Here is a 25,703-nt window from a genome sequence, read left to right as displayed (position 1 = left end):
GCTTACAGTTAAAGTCGGCTAGCCTTGGTTCCCTAGCCTCAAGGTCTCTTCTCCGGAGCGAAAATTTACCCTATATTCCGGCTTATTTAACTGACTTCTTACATCCACAACTTAGAGCTGGAATTGGTTAACTTTTATTTGCCGGGCTTAGTCAGTCCTCTGTGAACCTTTGGCAATTGCGGACATATGCAGTTTTCCATACTGTCGGCTCTTTAGACTAAGCTCCTGTAACGACTAACAATATGATCTCTCCTTTTTATAATTGTTCTGATAAGGTGGGATAGAGTGAACTGTTCTGCAATGGTGGAGGTGGATCCCCTATCTTTATGGGAACTATATGCCAACTGGGGACACTGGGCCCGCTGTTAACTTGACACACCTGATTCCGGGACATTATATTTTACTGTATTTATACATGTTAAGATGATCACCAGCTGAACATACAAGCAGGCCCTACAAGTTTACTTTCTGGTTGCATTAATGTCTGCTTCCTTAGCAGGTTAGGGTGGTTAACCCATGCTTATGTGATAGTTACTTTGGTACTAGATTTATAACTGCATGTAGAAGCTCTTTGTACAAAAGAAGATTATGATATACAGGTTGCCGTATACATGTCTTTTAAATACATACTTCAGTATGAATGGTGTCAATGAGCTGGTGTTTCTTGTTCAGTGTATAATTACAAACCTAGATAAACATATACCACGAGGTTTGATAGAACTGACATAGCTCCCTGTAGGTAATCAGGCTTCTTTATATGCTAATACTCACATGTTGAGCCCTGGTTGGGAATTATCCTGTAACTGTTTTGAATATATATGTAGTGTACCTAGCTGTTACATCTGAATGTATTTAACTTTCCCTCCTAGTTTACATGAGCAATTTTATTTATTCCTACCTTATGTGCCTATAGGTGCAGTGCCACCATACAGCCTGCTATTCTCCCTATAGAATTGTGTAACAGTCTTTAATCATATACACCCTTTTTCTTTTGTATATACATCTGCTTAACCTGAGGAGTGATAGGCTACTACTTAGCTTATATATATGAGTATTTTATTATAGCTTCAACTGTTTTAAGAGAGCTCAACCCAATGGAAGGCTAAATCCAGTCTGGCTTCATAACTCCCCCAAGCGGCTTTAATCTAGTGGAACCCTAATATAGATCTTTTTTTCTATATGTACGTAACTAAGCTGAGCACTTCAGATGTATATCTAGATTATAGTCCTATCTCCCCACTTTCATATATCACAACTTATTCAGACTTAGCGATCTCTCTCACCTTGCAAATGGGCATATGAATGTATGTGTATGGTTTTACATACTGGGGTGATCATATCTGTTTTATCATTTGGTCACACCCAAATAGTGTCTAGCTTTACCACAGAACTCAGCACTGCTGGTGCAAAAATCTGCCCATAGTGTTTCTTTTATAGATCCACATTTACTAGATCCAATTCTGCACATCAGGTATATGATTGTTCCCCAACACTTAAGCATGTGTTAGGCTAGCACTTCTGGTAAATCTTCACTATATTCTCTCAGAGATTTTTGAATATGCCTTTATTCTATTTGATCTGACCCTATTTTCATGCTCTATATGACTAAACACCTCACAAAAATTGTAAAGACAGAGAAGATATCTCCCCTCACCCTTTCCCACTCTGTGTTTCAGGGTGGGTCATACCCACCATCCCTTTTCCGTCTGTGTCCAGTGGAGACAATCATCCCCGAGAGGAGATTATGATTACATTTCTTACCCATAGTGGTCTTAACATTAATGCCATAAGCTGGTGAAATGAGTGACCCTTTATGTTTTCATATTTTGGTTGCGCCTATTTGTACAGTAGCTTATCGACTTTGTTAACTACTAAACATTTTGTCTCTACCATTTAATGTTTGTGACAAATACCACTTTTTCCAGTATAACAATCTACATAGCTAACTTAGCTAAAAGTCACTAGACTTTTTATGCTGATTTAAAAATAATCTAATTTTGCTTTTCATCTTAGAATATGCGACTATGTTTCTATGCTCCCTTTATTTGAGCGCAGAGGTTTTATCAAACAAGATTGTCTTCATGTTAAGAAATAGTTATCCTGTTTTTGTTGGCTCTGCCCTCTCACTCCAATCCCTATTACCACACCCAGGCTTAGACCGGGGCTCATATTATTTAGTCTATATTAGCTTCATAATACCCCCCCCCCATACTGTTTAGCTTAAACCTGTAATGACCTGGAACCCAGTCCTTCCAACTAGCATTTTCAACGTATTCTCTCAATGTAACTAAGCTCATTGTATGTTTGTCATAACTTTTTCTTTATATGGGCATAATTCCTTATTTAGATAATTATTCCGCTTTGCTGGAGCTATGTCCATCCCAGTAGTCATGTAAATAACAAACCCTCCCTGTGAAGTCCACCCTTATATCCAACCAATAAGGCTTTCCATACCTGCTCTCATGCCCTATTTGGCTCCGCCCCCCCCATTCCCCTCCCCACTCCACTTTGAGCGGCTCTTGCCCGCTGCGCCCCTTCTCCCCCTCCCCGCTAAATTGGCCCATAAGTGGCCAAACACAAGCCAATCCATGTTTATTTTAACCTTACTAGCTTATATTATACTACAAACGCTTTTTAGGATAATGTGGAGAATATATTCTATTTCCCCCCTCCCTCTACCCCCATAAAACCAACCCTTCCTTGTTTATATTTTCTAAATTGATAACTTATGGAGTATTTGCCCATCACAAGGTTGGATCACTTCTAGTCTACATACCATATAAAAAAATAAAAACTGAGGTCTCAATTTGGATAGTCCTAAATTTTTACTAATACCTTTAATAAACGGGATTTATATGCCCCGTCTGATTAGAGTTATTGCCTAGTAAACCTCCATGCTCCTTCATAACACTAACTAGCTATAGCTACTACATTCTTTTACCACTCACCATAGAGTATTACTCTTTATATTCTTGAATCTATACAATATGGGCATATCTAGTATTGTTTATCTGGCAAGATCATGGTATTAGTATTGTACTATTCTCCTTTGTTATTATTGTTGGACGTTTCATTATTGTTATATATGTTTATGACTTCAATAAAAAACTATTTAAAAAAAACAAAAAAAAAAAAAAAAAACCCTGTTCAATAGTCCCCCTCAGGAGATATTAACCATTGATTCCAAGACACTTAAAGGAGTCTCAATGAGACCCTGTAGTTTTCATGTGAGTTTGCAGGAACAAATGAGTTACAGTACATTCATGAAGAAGTAAAATGAAACAATCTTACCGGAATCTACGCCGTGGAACAGGAACAAGGCCCTTCAAGTGTGACGGATGGTAGCCTCGCCTCCGTCATGGACTAGAAAGAAGAAAGCAGGCAGCGAAGCGAAGTTCGACAACACCAATTGCTTGAGGAGCTGTTAACATGAGTCAGGATGGTTTCATCCAAGCTCTCACTGAGACTGACAGGATTACTTAAAACTCCCGTCCCATGTCAAAGAGTACTACCCTCCATAAGAGACAAATTAAATTCTGACACTTCTCTGCCAACCTTCTGGGATGAAAGGCAAAGAATGACTGGGGGATGGGGGATAAGGGAAGTGGGGGAGGTATTTGAAGCCTTTGGCTGGGGTGTCTTTGCCTCCTCCTGGTGGCCAGGTTCTTATTTCCCAAGAGTAATGAATGCAGCTGTGAACTCTTTCCATTTATGAAGAAAACACACAGTCTATCAGCCCAGGAAACAATCACACAAAGCAGCATGTAAATAATTAATACACTGATTAATTAACCCCAACTTTTCAATAAACCCCCTTCAGAGGATATTAACCCTGGATCCTATCAAGGTATAAAGTAGAAATGAAACGATCTTACCTCCAGGATCCATGCTGTGGAACAGAACACAGCCTCTCAAGTGTGACAGTCTAATAGCAGCGCTCCTGACATGGACTTGAGTGAGAGAAAGCAGCAGTGAAATTCGTCAACACTGATTGCTTAGGAGCTGTTAGCAGTAGTCTGGATGGTTTTGCAGAAAAGCTTTCCCTGCATCTCCAGACTCTAACTTTCATCAATACTCTCATTGAGAGGTTGACATGACTACTTAAAACTCCAGTCCTATCTCGAAGGGCAGATACCCTTTTTGAGGACTCTCTGAATCTTCTGACACTTCTCTGCCACCTCCTAACGTGACGAAAGGCAAAGAATGACTGGGGTAATGAGGAAGTGGGAGGGATATTTAAGCCTTTAGCTGGAGTGTCTTTGTCTCCTCCTGGTGGCCAGGTTTTGTATTAACCAACAGTAAGGAATGAAGCCATGGACTCTCCCTATCTTAGGAAGGAAACCTGTTGGGGAAAAAAATTGTGATATTGGTGTTGAATTGTCTCCATTCAAGGTATATGAGAGTATTCATGTCACAAATACATTTAAAAACCTTGTGATAAATGGGTTATAGTGGGGTTTTTAAATGAATTGGAATGGGTTAAAATTTGAAAAAGCAACAAAAGCAATGCAAGACACTTCTCAAGTAATGGATCTACAACCCCTTCATAATGGTTTACCCCCCTCCAAACTGTGATCATCCTCTCTTACCATAGTGATAATTTCCCACAACACAATTTCATTTCTTTTAATTATAGATTTGCTCATAGGGTCATTGGGTTTTTCCGAGAACATTATTTATTTATTAATGGAAATTTGTTAATCTCTTATTTCCTCTGGGACTGAGAATCTAAGGAAATAACTAGTAATTATGTCTTGAAGGGGAAACTAGTTTTGAAAATCAGATTATCTAAATATAGAGAGGACCTTACTAATATACATAGGCAAAAAATATGACCTTGGACATTTTATTAAAATGGAATGATTTGAAATTTGAATCATGAAAGTTTTATTTAAGTGTTAAGACCTCGGCTTCTATACCTGCAGTTGCAGGCCCTCATTGAGCAAACCTGCCAAGGCCAGATTTGCCTACCAGGATACCAGGAGATTTCACGGTGGGCTGCAGCAGCTGGGGCTGAAAAGCTGCACCAAATGTCTGACTCACTGCTGCAAATACTACAATCCACGTGACAAGCTATCCCAAACCTTATGTCTCTGCACCCTAAACCCTCTTCCTCCTGTACTAGATTTGTTTAGTTTGTTATGTTTTGTATTTTATCACAAATCCTTGTATACCCCTATCTTTGTACCCAGCGCTACGGAATTTTGCGGCGCTATACAAATAAATGATTATAATAATTTAAAGCGGTGATCAATGGATGCAATTTAGTTGTAGGGTGCCTATATAAAAACAAACTGGCACTTTTTTTAAACAAACTAATATAATATAATTCTGAAAAAAATATTGGAGGGAGGAGTATCCCAGTGAGAAAAATGACCCTTTGAGCCAATAGAAAATAGGAATGGCCTCCAAATTTTCCAGAGCTGCTTTTTATTCCCAGTCCAACCCTGAAGCCTGCATCTCAAGAGCACAGAAGATTTATAAATGTAGCCATATCTAGCCAAATATTTTTTTAACAAACGAAAAAAATATATTAAAGACAATGGGGTAGATTTATTATGCTGCGGATGACCCTTAACTCATCCGCCACCTCTGAGGATACGATTGGGATGATTAACATTTGCTGCTAGCGGCCGATAGGCCACACATGTGCAGGGGGCGGCATTGCACAAGCATTTCCCCAGAAATGCTTATGCAATTTTAAATTCCGACAGTGTATGCTGTCAGCATTTATTGATGTGCAGCGGACATGATCCGCTACAGCGAATCATGTTTGCCCGACATTTAATAAATCTACCCCAATGTGTTCTGTAAATATTTGTGTACCCAAATGTGATACTTACAGCCATTGGTTTTTCCAGTAAAATCTGATATCCTTTTCTGGCAAAAGCTATTGTAGGTTCCTATAAAAGCAGAACAACAAAATGTAGACATTTATGTAAAGAAAATTATGTTTCTGTAAAACTCTTAGGTAAATTCAATGCATTTTGCTCAAAAAAATGTAAACATGAATACTAGTAATCAAGGTACACTTCCATCTGAAATGTTAAAGAGATATTTAAAGGGACAGTCTAGGCCAAAAAAAACTTTCACGATTCAGACTGAGCATGTAATTTTAAACAATTTTCCAATTTACTTTTATCACCAATTTTGCTTTGTTCTCTTGGTATTCTTAGTTGAAAGCTTAACCTAGGAGGTTCATATGCTAATTTCTTAGACCTTGAAGGCCACCTCTTTTCAGAATGCATTTTAACAGTTTTTCACCACTAGAGGGTGTTAGTTCATGTATTTTATATAGATAACACTGTGCTCGTGCACGTGAAGTTATCTGGGAGCAGGCACTGATTGGCTAAACTGCAAATCTGTCAAAAGAACTGAAATAAAGGGGCAGTTTGCAGAGGCTTAGATACAAGATAATCACAGAGGTTAAAAGTATATTATTATAACTGTGTTGGTTATGCAAAACTGGGGAATGGGTAATAAAGGGATTATCTATCTTTTAAAACAATAAGAATTCTGGTGTAGACTGTCCGTTTAAATAATGCTATGGATAATATATGCAGGTATCAGCTTGTTTTCACCAATTGAACTTCTAATACCATTACATCAAATTATACAATATGTGATCACCAATATATTTTTGTATCATAAAACTAAAGTTACTAGAACTATAGAATAAAGTAAAAGAATCTTGAGTGAGCACATTTATTACAGAGCTGTAAAATATTTATTTTGAAAATTGGCAACATAGTAATACCATGTTGATTTGGTTTAGTGAGGAGAAATTGTATCTAAATAAGCGTATTCCGTATTAAAGATGTGCTCCCAGTTAAAAATTTGTATTAAAAGGGACAATAAAGTCATACTTGGACATTCATGAGTTAGACAGAGCATACTAATAATTTTTCCAATTTACGTCCATTATTTAATTTGCTTCCTTCTTTTGTTATCCTTTGCCGAAAGGTTTATATAGGAAAGCGCAGGAGCAGCAAAAAACCTAGTTTCTAGCTGCTGATTGTTGGATTGTCATTGGCTCACCCATGTGTTAAGTTAGAAACCAGTAGTGCATTGCTGCTCCTTCAACAAATGATACCAAAAGAATGAAGGCCATTTGATAATAGAAGTAAACTGGACAGTGTAGCTTTGGCTTTGTGTTTAAGGTGTACCTTCACCTCCATGTTAGGTGTTCCTCTAGAACTGCCCTGTAATTGGCTCCTTCCATGTTGCCATGCTACCATGGTTTCATTGTTTTAAAGTCTTAACACTTACTTAAAGGGACAGTAAAGTCCCAATTAAACATTCATGATTCAGATAGAACATGCAGTTTTAAACAACTTTCCAATTTACTTCTGTTATCTTATTTTTTATACTTAAAGGGCCATAATACCCAAATGTTTAAACACTTGAAAGTGATGCAGCATAGCTGTAAAAAGCGGATTAGAAAATATCACCTGACCATCTCTATGTAAAAAAGAAAGATATTTTACCTCAAAAGTTCCTCAGTAGCCACCTCCCATTGTAAAAGATTTCTAAGCAGCATATTAGTGTGTCTGTCCTAGGACAGCTGAAGGGATGAGCCTTGTGCACTCTCATATTATTTCACCAGTCAGGTAAAGGAAGCTTACTATGAAATCTCATGAGAGTTAAGTCAAATCTCATGAGATCACAGTAAGAGTTCATGACCTCAGCACTGCTGATGCTGATTAGCTGCTGTTCATTTCTTCATTTTTTTATTTTTTTTACCTGCAGCTGGGAGCAGCTGAGTATAACTTTTTAGACAGAACTTACTCTGGTGAGCTGAGGATATTGTGAGGTAAAATATCTTCCTTTTTTACATTGAGATGCTCAGGTGATATTTTCCTGTCAGCTTTTTACAGTTATACTGCATCAGTTTCAAGTGATTTAGCATATGAGTATTATGTCCCTTTAAACATTCAATTTTTTTTAACCTGCTGTAAAACTACAAAATATTGCTGATTAATATGCTTCTATAACATACCTTATGTAACCTATCTGGAGTAGCTATAATCACGGCATCAGCAAACTTTTCTTTCTCTGCTGCTTCTCTCCAGTCTAAAAGGAAACATGGTTTAAAGTTACAGACAAAAACAACTTGATTTTTAAACATAATAGACATGCCCGTTACTATGGCAACCATATATCATTCAATACAAAAGTCAGTCCAGAACTCTGGAAAGGGCACACCATTAAGGGTCACTGCTCAAAAACCACATACAATGTCAAGAAAACTCCAGAGTGGCAGCACATAGCAATAGCTTGATTTGTGCTGCTACTCTGGAGTTTTTCGGAGTATGGCAATTATAATCAAGGGAAAATCTTCTTCAGATTTGTTATTGTTTAAAAAGATAGATAATCCTTTTATTAACCTTATTTTAGTTATTTTGACAGACTTGCATTTTAGCCAATCAGTGCCCCCTCAAAAGTAACTCCACGGGCGTAAGCACAATGTTATTTGGCACACATGAACTAACGCCCTCTAGCTGTTAACAACTGTCAAATGATTCTACCTAGGTTTAGCTTTCAACTAAGAATACCAAGAGAACAAAGCAAATTTGATGAAAAAGTAAATTGGAAAGTTGTTTAAAGGGACAGTCAACACCAGAATTTTTGATGTTTAAAAAGATAGATAATGTGTTTATTACCCATTCCCTAGTTTTGCATAACCAACACGGTTGTAATAATACATGTTTTACCTCTGTAATTACCTTGAATCTATGCCCCCTTATTTCAGTTCTTTTGACAGACTTGCATTTTAGCCAATCAGTGCTCACTCCTAGGAGCTTCATGTGCATGAGCTCAATGTTATCTATATGAAACACATGAACTATCTATATGAAACACATAGACGCCCTCTAGTGGTGAAAAATTGTCAAAATGCTTTCAGATTAGATGCAGCCTTCAAGGTCTAAGAGATTAACATATGAACTTCCTAGGTTTAGCTTTTAACTAAGAATACCAAGAGAACAAAGCAAAATTAGTGATAAAAGTAAAATTGGAAAATTGTTTACAATTACATGCCCTATTTGAATCAATAATTTGTTTTTATTGCCTGTCCCTTTAAAATTGCATGTCCTATCTGAATCATGAAAGTTTAATTTTGACTAGACTATCCTTTAAATTTATTTCCTGTATGTGCAGCCACCATACTGTCTCCAGTAAACAGCAAATATCTGTTTCTTAAAAAGCCATAAGAATTAACTTTGGCTTAAAGGAACAGTTTACTCAAAAATGTTCTCTCCTTTTATTTGTTCCCAATGATCCACTTTACCTGCTGGAGTGTATTACATTGTTTACAAGAATTTCCTTTGCGCTTATTTTGGCATTTGAAATAGTTGATTTAGCCTGTGGTATTCCCACCTATCCTGAAAGTTTTTGGCCTTAAGACCACCTGTGTAAACACAGCCAGCAGAAGAAATTACACTACCAGTGGGGTATATAAGAGATAAGGTAATAAAATGTTAATTTCTTTCATGTAATTAGCAAGAGTCCATGAGCTAGTGACGTATGGGATATACATTCCTACCAGGAGGGGCAAAGTTTCCCAAACCTCAAAATGCCTATAAATACACCCCTCACCACACCCACAAATCAGTTTTACAAACTTTGCCTCCGATGGAGGTGGTGAAGTAAGTTTGTGCTAGATTCTACGTTGATATGCGCTCCGCAGCAGGTTGGAGCCCGGTTTTCCTCTCAGCGTGCAGTGAATGTCAGAGGGATGTGAGGAGAGTATTGCCTATTTGAATTCAATTATCTCCTTCTACGGGGTCTATTTCATAGGTTCTCTGTTATCGGTCGTAGAGATTCATCTCTTACCTCCCTTTTCAGATCGACGATATACTCTTATATTTACCATTACCTCTACTGATTCTCGTTTCAGTACTGGTTTGGCTTTCTACAACATGTAGATGAGTGTCCTGGGGTAAGTAAGTCTTATTTTCTGTGACACTCTAAGCTATGGTTGGGCACTTTTATATAAAGTTCTAAATATATGTATTCAAACATTTATTTGCCTTGACTCAGGATGTTTAACGTTCCTTATTTCAGACAGTCAGTTTCATATTTGGGATAATGCATATGAATCAATTTTTTTCTTACCTTAAAATTAGACTTTTTCCCTGTGGGCTATTAGGCTCGCGGGGGCTGAAAATGCTTCATTTTATTGCGTCATTCTTGGCGCGGACTTTTTGGCGCAAAATTTTTTTTCTGTTTCCGGCATCATATGTGTCGCCGGAAGTTGCGTCATTTTTTTGACTTTTTTTGCGCCAAAAGTGTCGGCGTTCTGGATGTGGTGTCATTTTTGGCGCCAAAAGCATTTAGGCGCCAAATAATGTGGGCGTCTTTTTTGGCGCTAAAAAATATGGGCGTCTCTATTGTCTCCACATTATTTAAGTCTCATTATTTATTGCTTCTGGTTGCTAGAAGCTTGTTCACTGGCATTTTTTCCCATTCCTGAAACTGTCATTTAAGGAATTTGATCAATTTTGTTTTATATGTTGTTTTTTCTATTACATATTGCAAGATGTCTCCGTTTGTCCCTGAGTCAGAAGCCACTTCTGGAAAAATGCTTAACTGAGTTTCAGTTCTACCAAAGCTAAGTTCATTTATTTTAAATGTTATTAATGTTTATCTTTAGCTATGGTTTGTAATAAGTTATTATGATATACTTTTACATGCAGATTCCATTAGTATTTATGCTTTATACATTTCCATTCTTAAGTGCAAGAAATGTTTAGAAGATTTATAAGAAATATTTTTTCTGATTAAGGCTATGTCTGACTTCGTGCCTTCTAATACGATTTTTAGGTCTTTTTCCACTTCTTTTTTAATTATTGAAGTTTCAAATGACCAACAACATACTGATTTATCCTTCTCTGATGATGTTTTTTTCCCTTTCAGAAATTCTCTTCATCAGATATTGACACTAACAAATCTACTTTTTTATATAATTTTTTTATTATTAAAGTACATTTGTTCTTTGTTGAAGAGGTGTTGACTATTTTGGATATTAAGGTAACTAGTTTTTTAAGACTAGCTGACACTATTTCTGCCTTTTTATTTCTTCTGTGATTTCAGAGGTTTTCTTTCCAATTCCCCATACTAGGGAATGGAATAGGCTGAGAATTTTCTTTTATTTTTAAACTATATTCTTTGTCAGCAGTTAAATTCAATTTGGAGGGTTCTCCAATTTATTGGAGCTATCTCTACTCCTACTAATTATGCTATTGTTGTTATAGCAAAATAGTATTTATTTTCCTTTATATAGTTGTATCTTATTTTTGGAAAATTATTTAGTATCAGGTACTTTTCTTGGTCCTGTGATATTGCAATTGCTTAATTTTTTCTGTTTACTTTAAGATCAAGTATCAGATCATGATTTATTTTAGCATTGTTAAGGGACAACATTTACTAGACTAGGTGCCGTTGCATTTGTCTTGATGTTTTGCATTTTGCAAGTCCTCTGTTTTGACTGGTCCTTTAAACTGGACTATCATGCTAATGATTTAATTTGTGTCTTCATTTTACCGCAAATGAGGGTTAATCTATGTCTTTAGCTATTTTAGCTAGAAGAATTCTGTGATTTTTAAAAAAAAAAAAAAAAAAGAAAATCCATATTTCTTTTGTTCTAAGATAATCAATTATAATTGGATTCAATTCTTAACTGTTACTATGGGCTTCAAGATTGATTTCTAAGACTAAAACTTTAAGCTTATACTAGTTTGGTTGTTCTTATTAAGGAACGAATTCTGAGTTCTTTCCTAAGTAACATGTTTTTAATTGGGGTTCGAAATTAGCTCCCTAATGTTGCGATGAACGTGCCGTATTCCAGCTTTGCTGGTAAGGGGCAGGTTAAGACTTCTTTGAAATTTATTTGGTTCTATTTTGTCCAAATTTCTTTGATTTTATTCCAGTAAGGCTAACACTTTCTTTCAGTGTGTTTCTGTCCTATATATTTTGGATAGTGTTGAGGCATGGCTGGGTACCCATGGGGTTCAAGCGCTGCTCAGACCTGGAATCTTCTAGGGTTTTTATTCCAGTTCCTTTTCTAGGAACTGGGTTTTGGAGTTTTATTCAAACTATTTTGCCTTTTTGTGGTCATTGATAGCATTATTTGTTTTCTTTAGATACAATAAATGCGTATTCTTCATTTTTCTGTTTTCATTCAGATTATTTCCTGAGGATGCGGATTCTCATATGTTTCACTTGCTCTTCAGGACATAGTTAGAGGATCTTTTTTCAAAAGTTCTTGATTCCTCACACAAGGGTCATTTTTTTTTTTAGGTTTCCAGATGGTTTATGTCACTATCTTTGTCTCTATCAGACAAGGGACAATTTGTATTGGGTTCCGTCTGTCGGTACCTTTAGTCTCTATTATTTCCTTCAGTTGCTATATATGCATAGAAGTTTTAACAGCATTGGATTCAATTCCCTTTGCTCATTTTCAATGGAAAGATCCTTTCCAGCTTTTTATGAGTGTTGTTTCTTCAAGAACATGGTTGGAGGATCAATTAACCTAAAAGTTTGTTGATTCCTCAGACAAGAGTAACCTTTTTTAGATTTCCAGATAGATTCAGTGTCCATGACTCTGTCTCTGTTGGACAGGAGACGTCTGAAATTGGTTTAGCTTATTGAAACCTTCAGTCTCAATCATTCCCTTCGGTAGCCTTATGCATGGAAATTCTAGGTTCTTATGACTGCTGCATTGGACGTGTTCCCCTTTGCTCATTTTCACATGCAACCTCTTCAGCTCTGTATGCTGAACCAGTGGTGCCGGGATTATACAAAGATATCTCATTTAATATCTTTAAAACTGATTGTTCGACACCCTCTGACGTGGTACAGACCACCATCGTTTAGTTCAGGGGGCTTCTTTTTTTCTTCCAACCTGGACTGTGATCTCAACAGATGCAAGTCTGACAGGTTGGGGAGCTGTATGTGGGTTTCTGACAGCACAAGGGGTTTGAGAAATCTCAGGAGGTGAGATTACCAATCAATATTTTGGAACTCCGTGCAATTTTCAGAAGCTCTTCAGTCATGGCCTCTTCTAAAGAGAGAATCGTTCATTTGTTTTCAGACAGACAATGTCACAACTGTGGCATATATCAATCATCAAGGAGGGACTCACAGTCCTCTGGCTATGAAAGAAGTATCTCGAATACTGGTATGGGCGGAATCCAGCTCCTGTCTAATCTCTGCGGTTCATATCCCAGGTATTGATAATTGGAAAGCGGATTATCTCAGTCGCCAAACGTTACATCCGGGCGAGTGGTCTCTTCACCCAGAGGTGTTTCTTTAGATTGTTCAAATGTGGGGACTTCCAGAAATAGATCTGATGGCTTCTCATCTAAACAAGAAACTTCCCAGGTATCTGTCCAGATCCAGGGATCCTCAGGCGGAAGCAGTGGATGCATTGTCACTTCCTTGGAAGTATCATCCTGCCTATATCTTTCCGCCTCTAGTTCTTCTTCCAAGAGTAATCTCCAAGATTCTGAAGGAATGCTCGTTTTTTCTGCTGGTGGCTCCAGCATGGTCTCACAGGTTTTGGTATACGGATCTTGTCCGCATGGCTTCTTGCCAACCGTGGACTCTTCCGTTAAGACCAGACCTTCTGTCACAAGGTCCTTTTTTTTACCATCAGGATTTCAAATCCTTAAATTTAAAGGTATGGAGATTGAACGCTTGATTCTTAGTCAAAGAGGTTTCTCTGACTCTGTGATTAATACTATGTTACAGGCTCGTAGATCTGTATCTAGGAAGATATATTATCGAGTCTGGAAGACTTACATTTCTTGGTGTCTTTCTCATCATTTTTCCTGGCATTCTTTTAGAATTCCGAGAATTTTTCAGTTTCTTCAGGATGGTTTAGATAAAGGTTTGTCTGCAAGTTCCTTGAAAGGACAAATCTCTGCTCTTTCTGTTCTTTTTCACAGAAGGATTCCTATTCTTCCTGATATTCATTGTTTTGTACAAGCTTTGGTTCATATAAAACCTGTTATTAAGTCAATTTCTCCTCCTTGGAGTTTGAATTTGGTTCTGGGGGCTCTTCAAGCTCTTCCGTTTGAACCTATGCATTCACTGGACATTAAATTACTTTCTTGGAAAGTTTTGTTTTCTTTTGGCCATCTCTTCTGCTAGAAGAGTTTCTGAATTATCTGCTCTTTCTTGTAAATCTCCTTTTCTGATTTTCCATCAGGATAAGGCGGTGTTGCGAACTTCTTTTAAATTTTTACCTAAGGTTGTGAATTCTAACAACATTAGTAGAGAAATTGTGGTTCCTTCATTATGTCCTAATCCTAAGAATTCTAAGGAGAGATCATTGCATTCTTTGGATGTAGTTAGAGCTTTGAAATATTATGTTGAAGCTACTAAGAATTTCCGAAAGACTTCTAGTCTATTTGTTATCTTTTCCGGTTCTAGGAAAGGTCAGAAGGCCTCTGCCATTTCTTTGGCATCTTGGTTGAAATCTTTAATTCATCATGCTTATGTCGAGTCAGGTAAATCTCCGCCTCAAAGGATTACAGCTCATTCTACTAGGTCAGTTTCTACTTCCTGGGCGTTTAGGAATGAAGCTTCGATTGATCAGATTTGCAAAGCAGCAACTTGGTCTTCTTTGCATACTTTTACTAAATTCTACCATTTTGATGTGTATTCTTCTTCTGAAGCAGTTTTTGGTAGAAAAAATACTTCAGGCAGCTGTTTCAGTTTGATTCTTCTGCTTATAATTTCAGTTTTCTTCATTATAAGATTTAAACTTTATTTTGGGTGTGGATTATTTTTCAGCGGAATTGGCTGTCTTTATTTTATCCCTCCCTCTCTAGTGACTCTTGCGTGGAAGATCCACATCTTGGGTAGTCATTATCCCATACGTCACTAGCTCATGGACTCTTGCTAATTACATGAAAGAAAACATAATTTATGTAAGAACTTACCTGATAAATTCATTTCTTTCATATTAGCAAGAGTCCATGAGGCCCACCCTTTTTTGTGGTGGTTATGATTTTTTTTGTATAAAGCACAATTATTCCAATTCCTTGTTTTTTATGCTTTCGCACTTTTTTCTTATCACCCCACTTCTTGGCTATTCGTTAAACTGATTTGTGGGTGTGGTGAGGGGTGTATTTATAGGCATTTTGAGGTTTGGGAAACTTTGCCCCTCCTGGTAGGAATGTATATCCCATACGTCACTAGCTCATGGACTCTTGCTAATATGAAAGAAATGAATTTATCAGGTAAGTTCTTACATAAATTATGTTTTTCCATTGTTCTCTCCAAGCATTGGTCTTTGATTTATGGCCAGATATATACGCTAAAACAAAATTTATGCTTACCTGATAAAGTCTTTTCTTTTCTAGCATGGAGAGTACGCAAATGCATTCTAATTACTAGTGGGAATTCAACTCCTGGCCAGTGGCCACCAGGAGGAGGCAAAGAACACCCCAGCAGAGCTGTTAAGTAACCCTTCTACTTCCCAAAAGCCCCCAGTCATTCAGCCGAAGAAATACGGAAAGAGAAGATGACACAAGGGTATAGAGGTGCCTGAGGTTTATACAAAAAAGTCATCTTAAATCAAATTAAGGGCGGGTCAGGGACTCTCCATGCCAGGAAAGAAAATAATTTATCAGGTAAGCATAAATTTTGTTTTCTTTCCAATGGCATGGAGAATCCACAAATTCATTTTAATTACTAGTGGGGACCAATACCCAAGCTAGAGGACACAGAATGGAAGGGCGGGAGAACAAGACAGGCGGACCTAAACAGAAGGCACCACTGCTTGAAGAACTTTCCTCCCAAAAGAAGCCTCAGTCGAGGCAAAAGTATCACATTTTTAGAATTTGGAAAATGTATGCAACAAAGACCAAGTGGCCGCCTTGAAGATTTGTTCCACAGAAGCTTCATTTGTGAAGGCCCAGGAAGAAGAGACAGCCCTAGTGGAATGAGCCGTAATTTTCTCAGGAGGCTGTTGTCCAGCTGTCTCATAAGCTAACCGGATAACACTTCTCAACCAGAGAGAAAGAGTAGAAAAAATGGCCTTCTGACCTTTACATCCAGATTGAGAAATATTAGCAAATAATAAGATAACAAAGAGGGATCAATTTATCACATATAATATCCATACACAACAATTATTCAACAATTTACCACCGGTGGTATATAAAAACACAATTAAACAAGTTAAAAATATATATATATTCTTGATTAAACAAATATATACGGCAGCCAAGCTTAAAAATGAGCAGTGAACTTAATAGGTTTTATTCCCAATAGCTATTCCTGTCGATGCGGTAAATGTGATAAGTTCATGAGTTATATCCAAAGTATGACGGCAAAACTGGCAACTTAAAAGGTATATTGCAAACAGTAGATCCAATAAATTGCACTTTCAAGTAGAGTTAATAAAGTTCCAGGCTTTACCTTAAATTCTCAGACCAATCTTCAGGAGGGACTTACTCTCTCTAAGCCCCGACCGGGAACGTGAATCACCTCGTTTAGGCGATACTTTCCTCCTTCAGCGTGTGACGTAGTGCAAGTTATCAAGTGTACACGAACCACCCAATTAGATGAGGGGTTTCCCCTCTGTCAGTCCCAATGCGGGAAGTTCAAAAAACACAGAGCGCTCTAGTTAGTTTACGGGTGAATGAAGAATCCAGGTTCACAGGTTCACAAGAAAACATCTACGTGTCTAGACATCTTGATAAAGGCCTTTAACGGGCTGAAACGTGTAGATGTTTTCTTGTGAACCTGGATTCTTCATTCACCCATAAACTAACCAGAGCGCTCTGTGTTTTTTGAACTTCCCGCATTGGGACTGACAGAGGGGAAACCCCTCATCTGATTGGGTGGTTCGTGTCCACGTGATAACTTGCACTACGTCACACGCTGAAGGAGGAAAGTATCGCTGCCAGCAGCCAGAAAGACCCGGATGACTAAACGAGGTGATTCACGTTCCCGGTCGGGGCTTAGAGAGAGTAAGTCCGTCCGGAAGATTGGTCTGAGAATTTAAGGTAAAGCCTGAAACTTTATTAACTCTACTTGAAAGTGCAATTTATTGGATCTACTGTTTGCAATATACCTTTTAAGCTGACAGTTTTGCCGTCATACTTTGGATATAACTCATGAACTTATCCCATTTACCGCATCGACAGGAATAGCTATTGGGAATAAAACCTATTAAGTTCACTGCTAATTTTTAAGCTTGGCTGCCGTATATATTTGTTTAATCAAGAATATATATATATTTTTAACTTGTTTAATTGTGTTTTTATATACCACCGGTGGTAAATTGTTGAATAATTGTTGTGTATGGATATTATATGTGATTTATTAAATTGATCCCTCTTTGTTATCTTATTATTTGCTAATATTTCTCAATCTGGATATCACCTCCTATATATTATGATAGGCTCTTTTTAATTATTATATATATTTTTTAGGGCTTAGGCACATAATAGTGATATATATATATATAGTGCATTTTTTAATATACCCAGCTGTCTAGCGCCACACTCATTTGCCTTTAATACTTTAACCCCTTGAATTGCTTTCAGAGTGCAATTCTATTTTTGCGTGTGCAGGTATATATTTTAGAGTATTTTAGAGGTTTATTATATTGTTTGTTTGCCTTCTGACCTTAACGCTTACCAGAGAAAACAACGAACAGGGCAGTATATTGCCCAAAATCTTTAGCTGCTTGTAGATAAAATTGCACAACATCCATGTTATGCAACAGGCATTCCTTCTGAGAAGAAATGTTAGGACAAAACAAGGAAAAAACATTTTCCTGATTGATGTTTCGATCCGACACTACCTTGGGAAGAAATCCCAACTTAGTGCGACGGACCGCCTTATCAGCATGAAAAATAAGGTAAGGAGAATCACACTGCAGAGACGAAAGCTCGGAAACTCTGTGAGCAGAAGAAATAGTGAAGAGAAACAAAACTTTCCAAGATAACAACTTAATATCAACAGAATGCATAGGCTTAAACAGAGTCTGCTGCATAACTTAAGAACAAGATTAAGGCTCCATGGAGGAGCAACAGGTTTAAACACAGGCCTGATTCTGACCAAGGCCTGAACAAAGGATTTAACATCTGGCATATCTGCCAGACATTTATGCAAAAGAATAGATAGTACAGATATCTGTCCCTTCAGAGTAGTGACTGACAATCCTTTCTCCAGGCCATCCTGAAGAAAGGACAAAATGTGGGGAACCCTCACCCGACTCCAAGAGAAACTCTTCGATTCACACCAATAAAAGGTATTAACGCCATACCTTATGGTAAATCTTGCAAGTAACCGGTTTACGAGCCTGAAGCATGGTATTAATGACCTTCTCAGAAAAACCATGCTTAGGCGTTCAATTTCCAAGCAGTCAACTTCAGAGAATCTAGATTTGGGTGGAGGAAGGGAGAAACACAGAAAAAAACAGAGAGATGCACTCAACTAGACTTAGAGCTAAAGCTGGAAATACTTCCTTGCCTAGTCCCTCCTTACTCCCAGGGTACAAACTCTTTCTTCACACTATGCCTTTCACAAAGGTAAAATCTCCTGTAGCATATCAGTCTGACCCTGCCAAATGACAGTCCAGCGCGAAATACCAGGCAAATCTCCTTTGAACAATGGAAAGCAAACAAACCCCAGGCGTACGCTTCGGCCTCTATGGGCCTCGTCAGTGAGGTGCAGTTGCATCCCTCTAAGGTACAAAATCTTTCTGCACACTATGCCTTTCACAAAGGTAAAATCTCCTGTAGCATATCAGTCTGACCCTGCCAAATGGTGGAGGAATGGACCCTGAAGTAGAAGGTCCTTCCTCAAAGGCAACCTCCAAGGGGGAAGAGATGACATCTTCACCAGATCTGCGAACCAGATCCTGCAAGGCCAGGCAGGGTTTACTAGAATCACTGATGCCCTCTCCTGTTTGATACGAGCAATTACTTGAGGAAGGAGGATGCCCTCTCCTGTTTCATACAAGCAATTACTTGAGGAAGGAGAGCAAACTGAGGAACAGGTACACAAGGCCGAAGTCACAAGGAACCGCCAGAGCGTCTATCAGAGTTGCTTGCGGATCTCTTGATCTTGACCAGTATCTTGGAAGCTTGGTGTTTAGCCGAGACGCCATCAAATCTAACTCCAGAACCCCCCACCTGCGGGTTATCAATGTGAATACATCCAGATGAAGAGCCCACTCTCCAGAATGAAAGTTCTGCCTGCTCAGATAATCCACTTCCCAGTTGTCCACCCCTGGGATGTGGATGGCAGAGAGGTGGTTGATATACGTCACCGAGGTGATGTTGTCCGACTGGAATAAACCTAACAAACCGGACCAAACACAGTTGAAGCCAAGATGTTAGAGCTTTGAAGATTGCTCTAAACTCTAGGAGAAGATTCCTCTCGAGTCCAAAGACCCTGAGCCTTTGAAGAATCTTAAACTGCTCCCCAGCCCGACAGGTCACAATCACCCAAGATGGTCTCAGGAAGCATGTGCCCTGACACAGATGGTCCTGGGAGATCCACCAGAATATAGAGTCTCTCGTCAGGGAGTTCAGAACTATCCTCTGAGAGAGGTCCGAGTGGTCTCCGTTCCATTGTCTGAGGATGCATAACTGTAGAGGTCTCAGATGAAAACAAGCAAAATGAATAATGTCCATGGAAGCAATCATTAGACCAATTACCTCCATACACTTAGCCACTGATGAATGGATAGAGGACTGAAGTGAAAGACAAGAAGCAAGAATTTTGGATTTTCTGACGTCCGTCAAAAAAATCTTCATGGACAGAGAGTCTATGACCGTTCCCAAAAGCATACCCTGGTGTCTAGCACCAGGGAACTCTTCTCTAGACTTACTTTCCACCCGTGGAGACGTAGAATAGACAACAACGAGTCTGTATGAGATTTTGCTAAAATGAAAAGTTGGCGCTTGAACCAAGATATCGTCCAGGTACGGTGCCATCGCATTCCCCTGAGATCTGACCACCGCCAAAAGGGCCCCTAGAACCTTTGTAAAGATCTGAGGAGCTGTGGCAAGGCCGAAGGGAAGGGCAACAAATTGTAAGTGTTTGTCTAGAAAGGCAAACCACAGGAACTGGTGATGTTCCTTGTGAATAGGAACATGAAGATACGCGTCCTTCAGGTCTATGGTAGTCTGAACCAAGGGTAGAATGTAACATAGAGTTTCCATTTTGAAGGATGGAAACTTGAGGAATTTGTTGAGACATTTGAGGTCCAATACGGGTCAAAAAGTTCCCTCTTTCTTTGGAACGACAAAAAGGTTTGAATAAAATCCTTGACCCTGTTCTGCCAAAGGAACTGGGACACTCACTCCCAGAGAAGATAGGTCCTTTACGCAATTTAAGAAGACCTCTTTCTTCGCCTGGTTTACAGATAACCTTGACCGGAGAAATCTGCCCCTGGGGGGACAACATTTGAACCCTATCCTGTATCCCTGGGAGACTACTTCCACAGCTCAAGGATCTAGGACATCGCGGACCCAAGCCTGTTGAAAGAAGGACAGCCTGCCCCCAACTTGATCCAAGACTGGATCGGGGGCGGCCCCTTCATGCTGACTTAGACTCAGAGGAAGGTTTCTTGGATTGTTTCCCTTTATTCCAAGGTTGACTAGACCTCCATGAAGTCCTGGATTGTTTTATCTTGGAAGCGGAGGAGGAAGGCTTTTGTCTCATGAAGTGGTGACGCTTAGGTCTACCTTTCTTGTCCTGAGGTAGGAAAGCTCCCTTTCCACCAGTAACTTCGGAAACGATCTCGGCCAGACCAGGACCAAATAAAGTCTTGCCCTTAAAAGGTAAAGACAGAATTTTGGACTTGGATGTTACATCCGCAGACCAAGGTTTTAGCCAAAGAGCTCTGCGAGCTAGAACCGCAAAGCTAGAAATTTTGGCTCCCAGCCTAACGACTTGCATGCTGGCATCAAGTATTAGCCAGCTTTAGAGCCTTGGTCCTATCCTGTATCTCCTCTATGGTAGTCTCCTCCAAAATGAGGTCGGACAAGGATTTGCACCAATAAGAGGCTGCATCAGCAACTGTTGCAATACTGGCAGCTGGTTGCCATTGCAAACCCTGATGAAGAAACATCTTTCTTAAATAAGCTTCCAGTTTCTTATCCATAGGGTCCTTAAAAGAGAAACTATCCTGAAGTGGATATAGTGCCGTCTACCTTAGGCATGGTGCGCGCCACAGGTCAGCAACAGGAAATATCTTTTTAAAAACTGGGGTCGGGAAAAAAGTAATTCTTGGCTTTTATCATTCCTGAGCTATAATGTCAGACATGCAATCTGGAATAGGGAATACATCCACAGATGAAGGCTTGACATAAAAAACTCTGTTATGTTTATTAGACCAATAGCTATACTAACCACAGCCATTTCAGAATCAGAGATCTCGCCCTCAGAAGCCACTGAGGAATGATCCTCCTCAGAAACTGAGACAGGCTGACTAACACAGCCTTGGCGGAGTCAGAACCCTTAGTATTAGATACGTTTTTAGATTTCCTCTTTAGTTAGTTGTGCAGCAAAATCTCCTGGCAAATATACTCCCCCGGGAACTGCTTGAGATGAACCGCAGGGCACTGCTTGTGAAACTGCTAAAGCTTGGGACGTTTGAGGGGAATGCTGAGGCATGTCACACACAACATTATTCTGAGAGACAGATGGCTCTAAAAAGGTATCTATATTTTTAGAAATTAACATCTTATTTACATATGTGGAACAAAACTGCACAGGGGGAATAATTTGAGCCTCAAGGCAATACAAGCATTTATCAAATAAGTTTGAAAAATTCATATCTGAGTCCTACTGTGCTGTGCACTGGATCTATAGAAAAAGTCCCAATTATATTTCCCAAAATAGATATTAAATAACAAAATTCAAATTTTATTTAATGCCAAAAAAAAAATATTTTTCCCAAATAGAAAAAAACATAATTTATGCTTACCTGATAAATGTATTTCTCTTGTATTGTATCCAGTCCACGGATCATCCATTACTTGTGGGATATTCTCCTTCCCAACAGGAAGTTGCAAGAGGATCACCCACAGCAGAGCTGCTATATAGCTCCTCCCCTCACTGCCATATCCAGTCATTCGACAGAAACAAGCCGAGAAAGGAGAAACCATAGGGTGCAGTGGTGACTGTAGTTCAATTAAAATTTAGACCTGCCTGAAAAGGACAGGGCGGGCCGTGGACTGGATACATTACAAGAGAAATAAATTTATCAGGTAAGCATAAATTATGTTTTCTCTTGTTAAGTGTATCCAGTCCACGGATCATCCATTACTTGTGGGATACCAATACCAAAGCTAAAGTACACGGATGATGGGAGGGACAAGGCAGGAACTTAAACGGAAGGAACCACTGCCTGTAGAACCTTTCTCCCAAAAACAGCCTCCGAAGAAGCAAAAGTATCAAATTTGGAAAATTTGGAAAAAGTATGAAGGGAAGCCACAGCTCTAGTAGAATGAGCTGTAATCCTTTCAGGAGGCTGCTGTCCAGCAGTCTCATAGGCTAAACGGATTATACTCCAAAGCCAAAAAGAAAGAGAGGTTGCCGATGCCTTCTGACCTCTCCTCTGTCCAGAATAAACAACAAACAGGTTAGATGTTTGGCGAAAATCTTTAGTAGCCTGTAAGTAAAACTTTAAGGCACGGACTACGTCTAGATTATGCAAAAGACGTTCCTTCTTTGAAGAAGGATTAGGACATAATGATGGAACAACAATCTCTTGATTGATATTATTGTTAGAAACCACCTTAGGTAAAAACCCAGGTTTTGTACGCAGAACAACTTTATCTGAATGAAAGATCAGATAAGGAGAATCACAATGTAAGGCAGATAACTCTGAGACTCTTCGAGCCGAGGAAATAGCCATCAGAAAAATAACTTTCCATGAAAGAAGTTTGATATCAATAGAATGAAGGGGTTCAAACGGAACCCCTTGAAGAATTTTAAGAACCAAGTTTAAGCTCCATGGAGGAGCAACAGGTTTAAACACAGGCTTAATTCTAACTAAAGCCTGACAAAATGCCTGAACGTCTGGAACTTCTGCCAGACGCTTGTGTAAAAGAATAGACAAAGCAGAAATCTGTCCCTTTAAAGAACTAGCTGATAATCCTTTGTCCAAACCCTCTTGAAGGAAGGACAATATCCTAGGAATCCTAACCCTACTCCATGAGTAATTCTTGGATTCACACCAATGAAGATATTTACGCCATATCTTGAGGTAAATTTTCCTGGTGACAGGCTTTCGTGCCTGTATTAAGGTATCAATTACTGACTCGGAGAAGCCACGCTTTGATAGGATCAAGCGTTCAATCTCCATGCAGTCAGTCTCAGAGAAAGTAGATTCGGATGATTGAAAGGACCTTGTATTAGAAGGTCTTGTCTCAGAGGCAGAGTCCATGGTGGAAAGGATGACATGTCCACTAGGTCTGTATACCAGGTCCTGCGTGGCCACACAGGCGCTATCAATATCACTGATGCTCTTTCCTGTTTGATTTTGGCAATCAGACGAGGGAGCAGAGGAAACGGTGGAAATACATAAGCCAGGTTGAAGAACCAAGGCGCTGCTAGAGCATCTATCAGTGCCGCTTCTGGGTCCCTGGACCTGGATCCGTAACAAGGAAGCTTGGCGTTCTGGCGAGACGCCATGAGATCCAATTCTGGTTTGCCCCAACGGAGAACCAATTGAGCAAACACCTCCGGATGGAGTTCCCATTCCCCCGGATGAAAAGTCTGACGACTTAGAAAATCCGCCTCCCAGTTCTCTACACCTGGGATATGGATCGCTGACAGGTGGCAAGAGTGAGTCTCTGCCCAGCGAATTATCTTGGAGACTTCTGACATCGCTAGGGAACTCCTGGTTCCCCCTTGATGGTTGATGTAAGCCACAGTCGTGATGTTGTCCGACTGAAATTTGATGAACCTCAGTGTTGCTAGCTGAGGCCAAGCCAGAAGAGCATTGAATATTGCTCTTAACTCCAGAATATTTATTGGGAGGAGTTTCTCCTCCTGAGTCCATGAACCCTGAGCCTTCAGGGAGTTCCAGACTGCACCCCAACCTAGAAGGCTAGCATCTGTTGTTACAATTGTCCAATCTGGTCTGCGAAAGGTCATACACTTGGACAGATGGGCCCGAGATAACCACCAGAGAAGAGAATCTCTGGTTTCCTGATCCAGATTTAGTAGAGGGGACAAATCTGTGTAATCCCCATTCCACGGACTGAGCATGCATAATTGCAGCGGTCTGAGATGCAGTCGCGCGAATGGCACTATGTCCATCGCCGCTACCATTAAGCCGATTACTTCCATGCACTGAGCCACCGTGGGGCGCGGAATGGAGTGAAGAACACAGCAAGCATTTAGAAGTTTTGATAACCTGGACTCCGTCAGGTAAATTTTCATTTCTACAGAATCTATTAGAGTCCCTAGGAAGGAAACCCTTGTGAGAGGAGATAGAGAACTCTTTTCTTCGTTCACTTTCCACCCATGCGGCCCCAGGAATGCCAGAACTATCTCTGTATGAGATTTGGCAATTTGAAAGCTTGACGCCTGTATCAGGATGTCGTCCAGGTAAGGAGCCACCGCTATGCCTCGCGGTCTTAGGACCGCCAGAAGTGAGCCCAGAACCTTTGTAAAAATTCTTGGGGCTGTAGCCAACCCGAATGGAAGAGCTACAAATTGGTAATGCCTGTCTAGAAAGGCAAACCTCAGGAACTGATGATGATTCTTGTGAATCGGAATGTGAAGGTAGGCATCCTTTACGTCCACTGTGGTCATGTACTGACCCTCTTGGATCATGGGTAAAATGGTTCGAATAGTTTCCATCTTGAATGACGGAACTCTGAGGAATTTGTTTAGGATCTTTAAATCCAAAATTGGTCTGAAGGTTCCCTCTTTTTTGGGAACCACAAACAGATTAGAATAAAACCCCTGTCCTTGTTCCGTCTGCGGAACCGGATGGATCACTCCCATTACAAGGAGATCTTGTACGCAGCTTAGGAATGCCTCTTTCTTTATCTGGTTTGCAGATAATCTTGAAAGGTGAAATCTCCCTTGTGGAGGAGAAGCTTTGAAGTCCAGAAGATATCCCTGAGATATGATCTCCAACGCCCAGGGATCCTGAACATCTCTTGCCCACGCCTGGGCAAAGAGAGAGAGTCTGCCCCCTACTAGATCCGTTGTCGGATAGGGGGCCGCTCCTTCATGCTGTCTTAGAGGCAGCAGCAGGCTTTCTGGCCTGCTTGCCCTTGTTCCAGGACTGTTTAGGTTTCCAGGCCTGCTTGGATTGAGCAAAAGTTCCCTCTTGTTTTGAAGCAGATAAAGTTGATGCTGCACCTGCCTTGAAATTTCGAAAGGCACGAAAATTAGACTGTTTGGCCTTTGATTTGGCCCTGTCCTGAGGAAGGGTATGACCCTTACCTCCAGTAATGTCAGCAGTAATTTCTTTCAAACCAGGCCCGAATAAGGTCTGCCCCTTGAAAGGAATGTTGAGTAATTTAGACTTTGAAGTCACATCAGCTGACCAGGATTTGAGCCATAGCGCCCTACGCGCCTGGATGGCGAATCCGGAATTCTTAGCCGTTAGTTTAGTCAAATGAACAATGGCATCAGAAACAAATGAGTTAGCTAGCTTAAGAGTTCTAAGCTTGTCAACAATTTCAGTCAATGGAGCTGTA

General features: G+C 39.6%; 1 protein-coding gene across 1 annotated transcript in view; it reads right to left on the bottom strand.

The window, feature by feature from the left end:
• LOC128638464 (uncharacterized) overlaps positions 1-25,703 on the bottom strand; it is a 665,546-nt gene that overhangs the window by 359,495 nt on the left and 280,348 nt on the right. Inside the window, exons 5-6 of the mRNA XM_053690421.1 lie at positions 8,000-8,073; positions 5,844-5,903 (exon numbers count right to left, since the gene is read on the bottom strand). Coding sequence (XP_053546396.1) covers positions 5,844-5,903; positions 8,000-8,073 — 134 coding nt within the window. The remainder of the gene's footprint in view (positions 1-5,843; positions 5,904-7,999; positions 8,074-25,703) is intronic.

This window comes from Bombina bombina, chromosome 8, assembly GCF_027579735.1.
Source record: "Bombina bombina isolate aBomBom1 chromosome 8, aBomBom1.pri, whole genome shotgun sequence".
NCBI lineage: Eukaryota > Metazoa > Chordata > Amphibia > Anura > Bombinatoridae > Bombina > Bombina bombina.
This window is presented reverse-complemented; position numbering and strand designations above follow the sequence as displayed.